Here is a 16,947-nt window from a genome sequence, read left to right as displayed (position 1 = left end):
CTTTTGTGGGTGTGCATGCAGACTTTCTAAGTGTTTAAAATCCGTATTTGTCTTGCTTTGTAATGTGCACTCAGAAGCTTTCCACTTATTTTTAGGCTCTGGGACATTTTATAGAATTATGGATTTTATATTCCTTGGAAGTTTGAAGGAATTTATACTATAGCTACATGTCCTCAGTAGTATTTTGCGAGATAAATTTTAGACATGTTTAAAAATTTATTCTGTTTTTATTCACTATTCAGCTTTTCTACATCTTTTTAGGGCATTGTTAGTAAATTATCTTTTCATAAAATATTACCAATTTTATTGAGAGGAAAGCATTTATTGGCACAGAATTGTAAATACAATTTATTTTTTAAAAAAGATTTTATTTACTTATTTGAGAGAGAGAGTGAGCAAGAGAGAAAGAGAATGCACATGAGCCAGGGAAGGGGCAGAGAAGCAGACACCCCAATGAGCAGGGAGCCTGACGTGGACTTGATCCCAAGTCTCTGGGATCATGACCTGAACCAAAGACAGACACTTAACTGACTGAGCCATTCAGGCACCCTGTAAATACAATTTAAATAGAGTATAGACTTTTTTTTTTTAATTTTTATTTATTTGACAGAGAGACAGCGGGAGAGGGAACACAAGCAGCAGAGTGGGAGAGGGTGAAGCAGGCTCCCCGCTGAGCAGGGAGCCCGATGTGGGGCTCGATCCCAGGACCCTGGGATCATGACCTGAGCCGAAGGCAGACGCTTAATGACTGAGCCACCCAGGCACCCCTAGAGTATAGACTTTTAAAGGCTTCTGTATTTTTGCTTATGTTTTAACTTTTTTTACTTCTGCCTTTCTTATATTAGACTATCTAGGGGGTTGTACATTTTACCTTTCAAAGAATCTCATCCTGATTTTATTTGTTAATTCTATTGTTTTCTGATTCACTATTTTTTTTTGTCCATAATTTTTCCTAATCTGTTTCCCTTGCTTTATTTATTTTTTTAATGGAAAAAAATCTCTCTAATTCCAAGAAGTAATTACAGGAGAACCTAGGCAATGATATATATCCTGGGACTAGGAAGAAGCGAGGAAAATACATTAGTAAGTCAACAGATCACTCAGAGAGTGTCTGAATACACAAGAAAATGATATGCTTCTGAGACAGAAAGAAACCAGGACGTGATTCCAGACTAAGTCTACTGCCTGCGGTTCCTGGGATTCCAAGTGGAATCTCGTTCTCTTCAGGTACAGGAAGTTGGTCTGTGATCCTGAAGAGGGTGAAGAAGTTTCCAGCCAGGCTCTGTGTTGCCCTACTTCTAAACACTTCGTACATGCCAGACACTGTGCTGAGCCATTCATATGAACTGTCTTATTCAAGTCTCATGACAACTCCATGAAATAGGGAGTCCTGTTATCCCTCTGTTTTTTTGAGGGGAGGGGCAATAGAGTGACTCGCCCAAAGTCTCATAGACAGGATGTGAATCCAGGTGTGTCAGACTGCAGAACTTGTGCTTTTAACCACCCCAACATACCACAGTTTTATCACTGCTGACCTTAATTTTAATTGCTACAGCATAGTATTATCATTTAAGGGCGGGGGGGGGGGCGGTGGGTAGAGCCAAGGATCAATGATCAGAATGAATTTAAAGTACTATCACTCATTATGCCCATATTTTTTCTCCTCAAAAATTCTATTCCATTTCTCATCTTAAAGCAAGCAAAACATTTGCATGGAAAACAATACTTGAACTGAATGTCTGAGCCATCGGTATATTTCTCAGCATGCCAGTCAATATTTTTATTACCAAAAGAGAGGGGAGAGGAAGAGGGTGGGGGAGAGAGGGGGCAGAGTTGGGGGAGGCAGCTCTTAGAAGAGATATGGGGAAATGATAACTGATATTACATCCCAACTAATCTGACCTTGTAGCCTGTTCAGACACAGAAAGGTTTATTTTAAAACACTCACAATGTCATTTTTAAAACTGAAATTAAAATATCTGAGGGTTAAATCACTTTACCAGATAATACAGATCTGTGAGCTTTATGCTTTTGAAACAGTTTCCCTCAAGAACAGTCTAGCCAATTTTTTTTTTTTTTTTTTTTTGCCTCATGAGAGAGAAGAATGAAATAAATGAAGGCAAAGTTACAACTGAATTGGATGTGATGTAATATGAACACAGCCAGAGCCACCAAGAATGAATCGCAGCAAACTTCAGGTCAAGCGATTTCTCTCATCGGCCCCTCTGGAAGTTCAATCAGAACAGCAGGAGACTCAGGCCCAAGGGAGTCTATTCCACTCTGATCTGAGTCTTTATATCAGCCCCAGCATTTACATTCAAGACCTCGTCTGAATACACACAACCCCCAGCACATTTTTTTCAAGAGCACAGTAGCTGTTCTTAACTAACATATTAGCCAATCAAGCCTGTTGATTTAGAACAGTCACACTAACTTACAAAATGTATGTGTGTGTGTGTGTGTATATATATATATATATATATATATTTTTTTTTTTTTTTACTTAAATTCAGACACCAAAAAGCAAAAACCACCTATAAAAGACAAGACCTATTTTAATGAGATTTTTTTTATGCAGAGCTCCATTCACTGTTTTGGCTGAAACAGGACCCCTCCCCACCCACCCCAATAAGGCTGCTGGTGAATGCCCAGGAAGGGAGGAAAGAGGAGAAAAGGAAGACAGGAAACGTTATTTAGGATCTGACAATAACAAAGGAAGTTTATTCTGTACTTACAATAGCAGTTGGGGTGGCAGCCAGCACACAATAGAGCACCAGAGGGGTGATGAAGCTTTCTTCCTCTGTCCCCGGGTAAGGCTTCATTAAGTCTCCGTCCTGACAGAAGAATCCTTGGATATGCACCTGAAAAGTGTCAGTGCATTCGAAGTAGTAGGCAAGCAGCACTGTCCCAGCCATGATGACAAGCTGAAAATACAGCATGGCCACACAGAGACATTAGCAGGTCTTCCGAGCAGCGCTCGCCCCGCAGAGCACTCTCCCTCCATCACCCCAGCAGCTCTCCTCCTTTTGGTATTGGCAAGTGTGTGCGTGCCTGGCTCAGCATGCTCTGGGCTGGGGAGTGTGTGCTTGCTTGTCTGCCTTGTACCATCTGCTATATAAACCTTCCAGAAAATAATGAACAGCTCCCATCGGAAAGGCAGACCACAGCAAGGCTTAGAGAGAGACCTAGCTTCTGCTGTCATCCTCTTGGAGGATGCATAGGCACCACAGCAATATTTCCATTGGGGACAGAGGTGAAAAGTCAAGGGCAGTGGCATAAGAATTGGTAAGATGTAGATGTGAGAAATTTCATAAAATATTAGAGATAGACTTACCTTCTTATAAGGTATATTAGAGGCAGGTAAATCATGAATGAATGAACAAATAAACAGGAAAGCTAAAGCCTAGAACGGTTAAAGCCTAGAACCACACCCTAAATTACTGGTAGGGACGAACACATGGTCCAGGAATCCTAGATCAGTCACAGCGGCCACCTTCTCCAAAAAGGTGCCTTTATTCCAAAATTCTTTCCACCAGTAAATCCAGGACTTTCCTGGTAACATCTTATCATAGACACAGATCCTTCATAAGGTTTAGATATAAAAAGGGACATAACTAACCTTTCATTTTGACTCACAAATGTCCTCGATACTCACCGAGGTTTAGATGTAGCCTTTAGTAGGTATGAGAAGTTGAGGGAATATAGAAAAGCCAACATTAGTTTTCTCATTCATATTTGGAAACACTAAAATGCCAAGATAAGACGGTGATAAAGGTAGATAGAAAACAGGTTTTTGAGGTTATGAAATTACAGAAAATTAAGCTGGAAGAGGTCCTGGAGATCTTTCCCTCTAAAACCTTTATTTCATAGATGAGAAGGCTGAGGCCCAGCAAGGGGAACTGAACACTGCTGAATTATCCAACAAGTAAACTAAACAGATACTTAGGTTGAGAATCAGCAAAGCAGGGAAATGAAAATGGGAGGGAAAAAAAATTTTTTAAGTGTTGATTTTTAAAAAAAGTATCAAAGTAATCATTATGGGAAAAAATATCCGACCTTGGGAGGATGTCTTTGTACATTGTTTATGGCTTAAAATTGTTTTTGCTTGGAAGTACATATGGGGCAATGAGGGGGAAGGAAGGGTTTAGAAAGGCTAAAGTTCTTCTTCCAGCCCTGGAATGACTAACTCAAAGTCATGACATAGCTAGTTAGTGTAAGTCTGGGACTAGAAACCCACATTTTCTGATCCCCAGGAGAAAAAAAAAAAACCACCTGTATCATGGCATCAAAATTTCACCCTCTACAAAAGCCTAGAGAGTTACTCTCATGCAGAGAGGCACTGTTGGGTGTTTTTATCTGTTTCATATTCGGTTCTTTAGCCACAGCATTGCAGAGAAGCCCTACACTCTGCCCACTCTCTGAAACCCTGCATAGCCTCTACTTGTGGGATCTTATTCCTGCAGTTCCTCCTTGTTACAGCTGAAAGCATTCCAGGCCTTGAGTTGTAGTGGGTCTTAAGTGTGAACTCCTAACCATTCTGCTATAAGGGTCTTTGTCTTTGGCCTCAACCATTGCCACTTTTCTTTACCTCCAGGCCGGTCACAAATCACACTTTCCATGTGCTGTCCTTCATACACGACTTGTCTCTGGTTCTACAAGGACTATATTCTACTCTCTTGTATTTCCTCCCCCTCTTCCCCAGTGGATCTTCTGTCACAACTTCTGGCCGTCTAGTCATCTCTGGATATTCCCGTGTGTCTCTCTGAGCCTGAGAGTATTTCTTGGTGATTTACCACATGTAAATCACCAGTGCTCGGGCCAGCTATCTGTGTTGTTTCAAGCACTTTCTTTTCTTTTTAGCCCCAGAGAAGAGATTTGGATAAGTATGAGACAGAGGTGCTCCATAATGGGTGCTCCTGCTGGCAGCTCGTTTATAAAGTTGAGGCCATGAAGTTTCTATTTCTTTGTGCTTCACTGGTCAACTGAGCTGACCTGATGGGAAGGAACCTAGTCAGCTGACCTGGATGTTTTGGAGCTGAGGAAATGCTATGATTCCCATAGTTTGGGGGGAGCTTTCCCTCTAGGGCTCTCTGTGCCTCTTGCACAGGCCTGATCTGGGATTTCTAGGTGTCTCCTCCATGTGGCTGGAAACATAATTCATCAGCCCTTGGGAAACAACTACTTGGAGGACAGGCAGGATCTACAAGAGCTTTTGGATGAAACAAAACCAAAAATGGCATCTAGCTTCCTCCACTGAGGACAAGTATCAGATTTTACTGGGCACCTCTGTGTTACCACTTCCATTGAAAAATGGGCAGGATGAAAATGAAGTCCATAAAAGCAAAAATACACACAGGTAAAAAGACTCACCAGAAAAACGTAGACTAGAAGCTTTTAGAACATAGAACCGTCTTAACTTCAAATACATCAAAATCAACAATAATGCCAACAAAAAAGCCTAGGCCAGTATGCCTAAATTTGAAGTCTATAGAACAAATCTTGACTAGCTGCCTGGCCAATTTAATCCTGTAAGCAGCATTAAGAGAGAACTGAATGAATATGTGAATCAGTCAATTTCAGGGCATAAAGTAAGGAACAGAGAACCTCAGAGACTCAGGGTGGTACGGGAAGGTGGGAACTTCGGCAGCCTAGTGGACAGAACTGACCCAGCGGCATAAGTCTACTGACCCTGATCAGCCTCCCTGATCAGCCAGAAACCCCTGCCTGTCATCTTTAAGTAATCCTCAAACTCCCTGGAGAGGCCCCCGTAATACCAGTTAGAGATGCCCAGAAGCAAACCCAGAATAATTCAGATTTGATTTCTAGGTTTCTTTTCTATTGAACATTCTCTTGTGACCACATATTAAAAAGAAGCTTTGCATTTACTGTGGGAACAGAAACACTACATTGGTTCTGCTTCCATGAGCAGAGAGGTCCGCTTTGCAACTCTCATGACAGCGCACAATTAGCCATCAGCGTCCCCCCTCCTTCCTCTCTATCCTGGGCCATGATCCATCACTGTCTAGGTTTGTGTTGCTGGTGCCAGCTGGCACACTTAGCAACTCTGTTGCCCTCTCCAGCCCCATTTAGGGATGCATGGAGGGAGGCCATAATGTTGGTGTCACATGAGCAGATGGTGAGGCTGTGCTGGACCCAAGCACTGGTGGAGGGTTGATGATATCCGTGTGAAAGGAACAATTATGGCTGGGGGTGGGGAGGAGCTCACGTACCAGGGTTTTTCCTCAGCTTCACTTCCCAAGAATGACAATCCGATATATAAAAATGCATTAAATCCTGACCATTCTACAAGGATTCAGAAGGCAGATGCCAGCAATATCTGAAATCCTGCCTCTCAGGGTTGAGAGCATTGTGGTTCTACCCTCCAACGATTAGAGAAAAGTGAAGGTCACAAAGAGTGATAATGGGGAAGGTCACAAAGCTGAGGGAAAAGGCTGAGATGACAGTACATTTTCCTTCGGTCTGTAAAGTCTGGAGTAATTGTGGACACTAATTTATATGACCTGATATAAGCTCGAAGAATGGGGGAAGAGGTAATGATGGTATGACTCATGACAGCGAGTGAATATGCGTATGTGTGAGTGTGTGTGGACACATGCGCGCACTCCTCCAGGAGCATGGGAGCAGACATGTGAGGTTGGAATGAGAGCACTGGTCTGGAGTGTAAGGGGCATATTTGAAACTGGGGAAGCCCAGTCTAGGTGACTAACCATCTCAGTTTTCCGAGGCTTGAGGGGCTCCTGGGACATGGGACCTTTCAGTGCTCAAACCGAGATCGTCCCAAACTAACTGGGGTGCTAGGTCACTCTACCTGAGGCAATGAATGTTTCCCTCCCCAAAGAGGTTTCTAATTCTGGTTTTGCCAGGAGCTATCAAGACCATTGCAAATTAATCAGTCAACCAACAACTGTTTGTGGGAGCTGCCTCTGTGTTCAGTCCCGAACTAAGGGCTGTGAAGATGCAGAATCCTTGGACATGCTCTCTAACCTCAAGCAATTTGTGATCCAACTGGTGAGTGCTCAACACAGGAACCAGACAATGATCTGTAGGAGGGTGTCTGCCGATCCCCAGCTGGGGTTCATACGTGGCTGCCTGTGCCTTGGTGAGCTTATAGGGAGGGGGTTGACAGAATAGGTAAAGGGCTGATGCATGGAAGAGAAGGGAGTACAAGGGGATGGACAGGGCAGCATGGGGTCTGTTTAGGAGACTGGTTTTGACTAAGCCCCACGGGCATATGTTCAATTCCAAAGAGAGCAGGGATAAAAGAAACTCAGCAGAAGGAGCACTGCATCAGAGCTTAGATGATAAGATCCGGCGTGGTTGTGATGCAGAGGGTTACGTCTTAGTGAGGACTCCAGGGAACAGTACATTTGAAGGACTTGCATGTTTTTCATATTAAAAAAGAGCAAGCCAAGCACAAGTGTCTGTAGCTGTACACGAGGGCTGGGGTGGGAAACCCGCAAGTAGGGTGCTGATGGAAGTGGGAACCAAGGTCGTAAGCTGGAGGGGAAACGTGAGAAAACTGATCATGACCCTTGTGAGACCTCCATGGGCACCTCTAGAAGTAAGTGTGACACCCTTTGAGAGGGGGTGGAAGTTCTCCACATAAACAACAGAGGCAAGAGCCAAGAAAGAGGAGGAGATGGAGACGGTGACGGTAAGGGTGAGGATATACACGATACATATGTCCCAGGTACTGTCTAAGAACTTTACATACATTAACTCTGCTTCTGCCCAATGACCCTGCATGGTAGGTGTATTATTATTTCCATTTTACAGGTGAGGAAACAGAGGCACAGAGAGACTACATGAATTGCATAATGTCACACAACTCACAGGAGGGAACCCAGGATGATGACTAAAAATGATGCATTTCTCCACACAAACTTAGGTGGCCTGTGGGAAATCAGGTCACAAATATGTCAGCATGACATTAAGGGGTAGACTAGGCGCTACAGACTTGAGCAGTTTATTCAAATGTTTCCTAGTGTCAGTTTCCTTATCTGTAGGAAAGTTAGTAACTAACTCATAAATATGCAATGAGGCATGTTTATACATTCTCATTTTGTTTCAAAAAGGAGTTTTATCAACCTCCATCAAATAAAGTGAGCAAGCATTGGTGAGAAGTTGGAACAGAAGAAGAAAGGAAATAAGTATGGAGACAGAATTACATCCTGGAGTATAAGTTTTCTAACAGTCAACACAAACAAGGAAATGCTGGTCAGTTGCACATTTCACAGTCTCTGTAAGATAAAAACGGACCAGTGGTTAAAGAGAAGTAGAATCCTTCTGATATAGTGATGAGACCGGAATTCTTCCCGGGTTCTCATAAAGGGTATGGCATGATAAACAAGGGCTCAATGTGAAGAATGTGGAATAGGATGGTGCTGTTTTTTATATGGGACCCCATGTCAATTCTTTTTTTTAAATGTTTTTTTTTTTTTTAAAGTTTTTATTTATTTGACAGAGAGAGAGAGACAGCGAGAGAGGGAACACAAGCAGGGGGAGTGGGAGAGGGAGAAGCAGGCTTCCAGCAGAGCAGGGAGCCCGATGCGGGGCTCGATCCCAGGACTCTGGGATCATGACCTGAGCCGAAGGCAGACGCTTACCAACTGAGCCACCCAGGCACCCCTTAAATGTATTTTTTAAAGATTTGTTTGAGAGAGAAAAGGGGGGGCAAGCAGAGGGAGGGCCAGAGGGAGAGAAAGAATCTCAAGCAGACACCCCCCTGAGCTTGGAGCCTGATATGGTCCCCAACCCCATGGCCCCGAGATCATGACCTGAGATGAAATCAAGAGTCAGAGGCTTAACTGACTGAGCCACTTCCCCCCACCCCCCACCCCCGCCATGCCAATTCTTAACATAGACTGATGACATCGCATCAAAGCAAAATGCACAAAAGCAATATTGTGGGCTAGAATGGAGGAGGGGGGGTATTACGGTACAGTCTAGGTTGAACTTGAGAGAGACAGCACAATGAAAGGCTAAGAATGTGGGACACATTTCCTGGGTTGGAAACTCACTCTGCTGCTTACTAAGCATGGGACTTAAAATCTTGTGCTTCAGTTTTTCTATTTGTAAAATGGGCTAATAATGCTGTAGCATGAGAACTGTGTGTTAAGCTGTATATTAACTGTGTATTTAGAGCAGTGTCTGACTAGGAAGAATGGACCAGATTATATATACAAGCACTCCTTCCTAGGTATTGTTTCTCTCAGCTTAGATTTTTAGAAACTATTGGGTAGCAGTGAATTGGAGACTATTTTCTAGTAAGTAACCTGCTAGTGAAATACAGACCTGTGTTGTTTTTTTTTTTACCGATTTAATTGTTTAATATACTTAAATGTTATTATTAGACTAGCGGAAGAAACCTTTAATCTCTGTGGAACAAATCTCTTAACTTCTCCACATCCCAGTTCTTACGTGAGAAAAACTGAGCTACTTTTCAAGGTTTAATGAGAACTGAGGGTATTATACATAAATAGCAACAACAGTATTTTGGTACATAGTAAATGCTTAATAAATGGTATCCTTAGTTATAATTATACTCATTTAGTATTATTGAATATTAATATGTCCCTTATTATGTTGGTTTTCCAAACTGCAGGTCTGAAACCATTAGTGGATTGTGAAACAAATGTATACAATTTTAGAGTTCAACTAGAATTCTTTTAGTGAAAGAGAACAGAATAGAATTGCATGTATCAGAGAGTTTCACACATAGTAAGAGCGAGTATTTTTATGTGAAACTTGTTTAGTACATAAAATACAGGCAGAGGAAGTGTGTATAATATAGTGTGAAATGTATTTCTTACTATGAGAGTAAAACAAAATCTTACAATAAAGCATGATTTTATTTGATACTTGTCTGATAGTGTGCAAGTTCCTTATACTATAGTGACTAAGATACATAGGTTCAAATCCCAAATCCACTAATTACCACTGTTGACTTTGAACCAATTACATAACCTGTCTATTCCTTTTTACTCACCTGTGAAATGAGTAACTCACTCCTTACATGAGAAATGAGTTCTCATTGGAATGGTATGAGAACTATATGATTTAGGATATCGAAAGCACTTAGCAGATACTCAACAACTATTAGCTGTTATTTCATTAAAACTTGGGTAGAATATAAATTTTTTTCTGAATAAGCAAACAATACCACATGCACCAAAGTATGTAAGAGAATATAAAGTCACCACATTAGCCAGGACTGAATAATCAGCTAGTTTTTCCATCTACAAAATGATGCTTCTTGATAAATATTGTATCTCCACAAATAAGAGTTTTTAAGAGCCATGTAACTATTCTTAGTTTTGCTATTTGCAAACAGTATTATCTCTCAAGATATGAAGGAATAAAAATAAAATATTAAACCATCAGTTAATTCTCCTTTGTCAGTATATTTGACCCTTATTTGACCTTTATAGTTTTATATTTTCTGAAAGAATTTTTGAAAAATTTATTTTATTGTGGTAAGAACACAAGATGAGATCTACCCCTTTGACAAATATTTAAGCATGCTATATGGTATTATTGGTCACAGGTGCAAGGTACAGCAGATTTTTTGAGCCTATTCATCTTTCTTAACTGAAACTTTATGCCTTTTGATTAGTGATTCTCTATTTCCCCTTCAGACCTGTGTCTTTTAATTAATAGGCAATTAAGCTGAGGTTAAGAATCTGGAAAACTTACAATGGACCAGTTTGTGTATGAGAATTCGCCCCCTCTTCTTTATTTTTTTTTAAAGATTTTATTTATTTAGTTGACAGAGATCTCATCTCTTTCTATGGATTCTACTCTTATACTATTCCACTGATGCTTCCTATCACCACTCTTGGCCCTGCATGCTCCCCTGACCACCAACCTTGTGGTCCACAGATACTCCAAATGCCGTAAGTCTGAAATGGAGTTTGGCATTTCTACTTTTTTAAAAAGATTTTATTTATTTATTTGACAGAGACACAGCAAGAGAGGGAACACAAGCAGGGGGAGTGGGAGAGGGAGAAGCAGGCTTCCCGCTGGGCAGGGAGCCCGATGCGGGGCTCGATCCCAGGACCCTGGGATCATGACCTGAGCCGAAGGCAGACGCTTAACAACTGAGCCACCCAGGTGCCCCTCGCCCCCCTTCTTTAAAGAGAACAAAGATATACCCATAGGCAAGAATATGTGGATGAAATGAGATTGTTCAGTCATTCAACTAATATTGAGTGCCTACTACATGAAGACATTGGGGGTATTTACCTGCAACAAAATTGAATAACCAATAATAAGACTGTTAACAAAACAGACATGATCATTGAACATGTGTGGCTTTCTGTGGGGGAGACAGATATTATAAAAGCAATCCCAAATAAAGGTTAGTAAGGACTCATTGACTAACTACATAACAAACTATATAACTTGAAATGCATTATCTTACATGATACTCATGCCTCACTGTGAGATAATGAGTTACTCTCATTTAAAGAAGAGAAAATAAAAAAAAAAACAAAGAAGAGAAAATTTATTCAAGCTCATAGACCTAGTAAATGGTGGATGCAGGATTTGAACCTCTGGTGCCATTCAACCACTCTTATACTTCAAACCTGCAGTTAGCATAATGAGATAATGTCTGTAAAATGCTTAGGGTAATGCCTAGCACATGATAAGTGCTCAGTCCTTTCTCTTGTTCTTTGAGGGCTATTTACTTGTTCTTTCCTTTTTTTAAAAAAAAAGTTTTTATTTAAACTCCAGTTAGTTAACATACAGAATAATATTAGTTTCAGGTATACAATATAGTAACTTAACACTTTCATAAATCATGCTTATTCTTTTCAATGCTTTTTTACATGGCTTTGAGGTAAGAGTGGGGGTTACCTGAGCCTACCCCCCCCCAACCACCACTCTCCTTTCTTAGTATTTAAAATCACTACTTTCTCCTGCCTCTGACCATTCTTTCCCTGACTCTCTTTAATTTCCCTTTTCCGGTGCCTGGTTTGTACAACAGTAGTACCCTCATAAGATCTATCCTTACCCCTCTTTTCATTTCCTTTCCATGCTCTTTTCTTGGGAGATCTCATCTCTTTCTATGGATTCTACTCTTATACTACTCCATTGACACTTCCTATCACCACTCTTGGCCCTGCATGCTCCCCTGACCACCAACCTTGTGGTCCACAGATACTCCAAATGCCGTAAGTCTGAAATGGAGTTTGGCGTTTCTACTTTTTTTTTAAAGATTTTATTTATTTATTTGACAGAGAGAGACACAGCGAGAGAGGGAACACAAGCAAGGGGAGTGGGAGAGGGAGAAGCAGGGAGCCTGATGTGGGGCTCGATCCCGGGACCCTGGGATCATGACCTGAGGCGAAGGCAGATGCTTAATGACTGAGCCACCCAGGCGCCCCGGAGTTTGACATTTCTCCTTCCCTCAACCTGCCACTTCTCTTGAGTTTCCCCAACTTGGTAAATCCAATCAATATCTTTTCAGTCACCCACGTTAGAATTCTTAATGTCATCTCAGACACTTCCTTAATCCTTCACCTTTTTCACTGCTCCTCATGCCATACCTGGTCAGTTGTCAGGTCTTTCTGACCACAGTGCCCCTCCTATTTATCATATTTTTGTTCTGCCAGTTGCCATGTTCTTATTCAGGCCCCCATATCCCACCATGTACACTGAAATCTTGTCCCACCTGCTCTTGTTGCCTTTGGGATCTCAACCCTTTCGTGCCATCACCTAATTTGCTGCTAAAGAGTTACGATCCTAAGACACAGGTATGATGATATCTTTCTACTTCTCCCAAATCTTCAGTGATAGCTATTTCAGGTAAACTAAGCAATTTTCTCTCTATTGAACACATTGGGCTTTGTCCTACCCATGTTTTGGTAATGGAGAGAAGAAGCCTATCATTTGAACAGAGAACAAGCCAGTAAACCTCATCAGGCATTACTCCTCAGGAGAAAATACACAGGTCTACCTCTCAGTCTGGGCTGCCTATGCCTTCCTGCCTGGCCACTCTTTAAAGAACAAATGTAAATACAACATTCTTGTCCTTTTATCCCCCCATTTCTATCTTCCAGCATCATGTTTGTTATTTATTGGTGAACAATATGGAGAAATGTAAAGTGTATAATATTCTAGGTAGATTTACAATTACGCTAAGGAAAGGATAATTATTGAGTCTAAGTTAAGCTAAATTGGGCCACAGGATTTTCTCTTTGATCTTCTGCCATTAGGGATTTTTAAAAATTCAATGACATGGATGAATATAGCAACACAAAACTGGCAAGCACAGCTACTATCAGAGAAAGCAGAATAAAAATTCAAAATGATTTTGTCATTTGAGAACATTCATTAGTGATAAATGTAAAGTTCTACAGTAAGGCTTTGCTGTTCAATGACTTCAGGGGCTAGTAGAGTGCAAGTTCCAGAACTCTAGTATGAGAAGCTCACCAACCTTGCCCTTTATTGGCCCTGCACTTCCCCAGGGCTGCCTCAGGCCTCTGGGGGGGTGGGGATGGGGAGGAGGTCAAAGTTCAGTCTATGTTAAATGTGTGAGAAAGTGAGAGTGATGACCTGAGGAGTCAAGAGAAGCCTTTGAGAAGAAAGTCCTGGATGACTTTGATCTGCATTTTATTTATTAGCTACTTATCAGAAGTAGGTAAGAGAGGTGGATGGAAGCAATGCATAAATGATCGCTATGGTCTAAAACTCTACAGTCCTACTACCTCCTTTGTTAAAGTAAACTAAGTTGATTTGAGTGCTAATCTCAAGTTTCTTAGCAGAAACATTGTAAGTCAGCAGACAACTACTGAATACCAACTATGTGCTAAACCCCTCAGCTAGTGGTAGGAATGTTAAGAATGAAGGAGTTCTTTGTTTTACCAGGATATGAGCAAGTGGCCAAATGATAGGTATTTAACACTGGTTAGTTGTTATAATTGGAGGACGGATGGATGGGTGGAAGGATGGAAGGATAAATGTGTGGAAGGATGGAAGGGTGGATGGATGGATATTATGATGAAATAAGCAGAGAATATTAACTGTGACAGACACAGGATGAGACAGGGAAGGATTGTGTCAGCAGTGACGTCTGAGCTGGTTATATGGTACCATAGAAGTTATGGCCTTTGGAACTTAAAGACCCAGATGTAGTACTAAATGCACCATTTGCTACCTGTATGGCTTCAGGTAATGTACAAAATCTCTCTGAATCTCAGTTTCCTCATATGTAAAATGGATATAATAATATATACAAAACACTTAAGTGTGAAAAGTAATATATGTAAAAAGTACTGTTTTTAGCTCATGGCTTATGGTACTTGCTGATAAAGGGGAGTTCTTGGCCCTCTTCAGCCTTCCCATAACAGAATGAACAGCAGAACCTGTTTTCTGGAAAACCTAATATATAAAGAGTTACATAAAAACAACTGATCAATCAGAAACTCAACAAAATTTAAACTGTTACCTAGCATATCAATATGCAGGGGGCCTACTGTCCTGTAGGAGAAGGGTAGGCAAACAAAGGCCTGGTCTGCTTAGTTATCAAAGATGACATGGAGGATTGGAGAAAGGAGACAGAAATTGTGTTCAACCTCTTCTCAGTTGAGTACCAAAGGGAGGTGACACTGGAAGCCCTTTTTAAGGGCAGTTAAATGTCCTTGGTCAGGATGTCCCACATTTAGCCATCATATTCTCATGATACAAAGGAGGATCAAAAAGGGAGGGGGACCATAATTTGGAGATGAAGACCTAACTTTGGTCTTTGTTCTGTCACGGACTTTGTAATCCTAGATGTGTGACTCTAGCTTCTCTGATCCTCTGACCTGCATGAGGGGAAATACCCTAATAGGAATGAGATAACATTAGGAATGCGATTAAATGAGAAGACCTGGAGAAACTCTTTGCAGATGGCAAAGGACCATCCAATATATAAAGCACCTTATAACATTATACATATTATGCATATGTATATATTATATATATAATATATAGATAAGTGATTAAATTAACAAAAATAAATCAGGCCAATATTAAGAGATAAACAGCCAAAACTAGGCTTAAGAGATACATATGCTTATATTACTGAGATTTCCTTTAGTTTATGAACATATTTATGCCCACAGCCTAATTCTGCTTTATGCCAAAGGATGGTGACTTTAAGCCTGGGAGAGGTTGAACCAAGATCAATCCTCACTCTTCTTTCTCTTCATTTTATTGCAGCAGGCAGAATTCTAAGTTGGTCCCCAAGACTTCTGCCCCCTAGTGTTCATGCTCGGTATGATCCTTCTCTTTGGTGAGGGCAAGACCTATGAATATAATGGAATGCCATTTCCTTCATTATGGTATATTATATAGCAAAGATGTAGGAACTATAATGATGTGATTAAGGTCCCTAATCAGTTAACTTTAGGTTAATAAAAAGAGAGAGATTATCCTGGGCAGGCCTGACCTACTAATCACTTGAGACCTTTAAATGAAGTTACAAGATTTGAAGCAGTAGAAACACACTCTGTTGGCAAACTGCCATATTGTGGAGAGGACCACATGGCCAGGAATGGCAGGCTGACTCTAGGGACTGAGGGTCTCAGTCCTACAGAAACTGAATTCTGCCAACAACTAGTGAGCTTGGAAGAAGACCCTAGGCCTCAGACGAGATCACAGTCCCAGCTGACACCTTGATTTCCACCTAATAAAATACTGAGCAGAAGACCCCACTAACTCACACACAGACTCCTGACCCACAGAAAGCATGAGATAAGTTTGTGTGGTTTTAAGTGGCTATGTGTGTGGCAATTTATTACACAGCACAGAAAACTAAAATAAGGGCGGAAACTCTCCAGTAACCACTATGAACAGGCCAGCCCCATACGGGCTGCTCTAGCAGATGAGCAGAATTGCAGCTTTTATGCTTTCACTGAATCTCCTTCATAAATCCCAGAACCTGGAGTTGGCTTTCTTCTGCTAAGGCAGAAGTTCCTGAGCTTCTCAACACCAAGGTCCTCTAATTATTTTCCTCCTATGGTCCCTAGAATTGAAACATGTTGTTTATTTAACAGATTGCATGTATTTACTTTGGAATAATTAAATTGATTTCTAATTTTAATTAAGTAATTGCTCTTGAATTAAATATAAGTGCAGAGATTCTGACTGGCATGAAATGAACAGAGTAACCAAATCAATTTGTGATTTTTATCCCAAACCAGAAAAAACAGATACTTTGGTTATTCCTTTAAGGCTTAACATGGATAAATGTATATTTTACTTCTACTCAAGCTTTTTGAAAGACAGAAAATAGCTCACTGCTCCTAGGAGATGACATCATTTGAGATGTGCACCCAGACCCTAATTGCCTTTCTTTGAGAATTATACACTTAGGCCCACACTCATGCTTCTACTCATTCCCTGGCTGGAGAGGACTTGACTAAGGGTAGACACCTGGTCCAAGGTAGGCCCATGAACTTCTCTCTTAAGAATTCCAAGTGACAGTCACAGACTTTATGGGTCTTTGTTGACCACTTGAGCTCAGGATATAAAAGTCCTGGAGCTACAGGGCTGCCTTGTGTGGCCATCTGCACCTGGGAAACTTGTGAGAGCTAATGAAAAGATCTACATAGAGAAGAAGGATGTGCAGAGTCAAGAGACCATAAGGCCTGGAGACAATGGATAATTTTGGTTCTGATGGTTTTTTAATTTGTTTTAGTTTATGCTGAGGCCAGTCAATGCCTCCTGAGTTTCATAGGATTCACTTTTATCCTTATTAAAAATTTTGGTTTTGGCTTCACATAGAGCAATTGGTTTTGTCATATGACTCCAAAGAGTCATGGCCAAAACAACCTACTCTGTCCTGAAAGGAATGGAGCTTCCGCTCTAAGGCCACAAATATTTTTGGATTCAACTGTCTCAGTTCCTGACTTCTTTATAGGAATGAGCACCATTGGG

At 41.0% G+C, this 16,947-nt stretch overlaps 1 protein-coding gene across 3 annotated transcripts in view; it reads right to left on the bottom strand.

Moving 5' to 3' along the window:
- PLPPR1 (phospholipid phosphatase related 1) overlaps nucleotides 1–16,947 on the bottom strand; it is a 257,859-nt gene that overhangs the window by 40,552 nt on the left and 200,360 nt on the right. For all 3 annotated transcript variants that reach the window (XM_078061527.1, XM_078061529.1, XM_078061528.1), the window contains exon 3: nucleotides 2,736–2,924. In XM_078061527.1, coding sequence (XP_077917653.1) covers nucleotides 2,736–2,924 — 189 coding nt within the window. The remainder of the gene's footprint in view (nucleotides 1–2,735; nucleotides 2,925–16,947) is intronic.

This window comes from Halichoerus grypus, chromosome 14 (assembly GCF_964656455.1).
Source record: "Halichoerus grypus chromosome 14, mHalGry1.hap1.1, whole genome shotgun sequence".
NCBI classification, from domain to species: Eukaryota; Metazoa; Chordata; class Mammalia; order Carnivora; family Phocidae; genus Halichoerus; species Halichoerus grypus.
The sequence above is the reverse complement of the archived record's forward strand: the minus strand, read 5'-3'. Positions and strand labels throughout refer to the sequence as shown.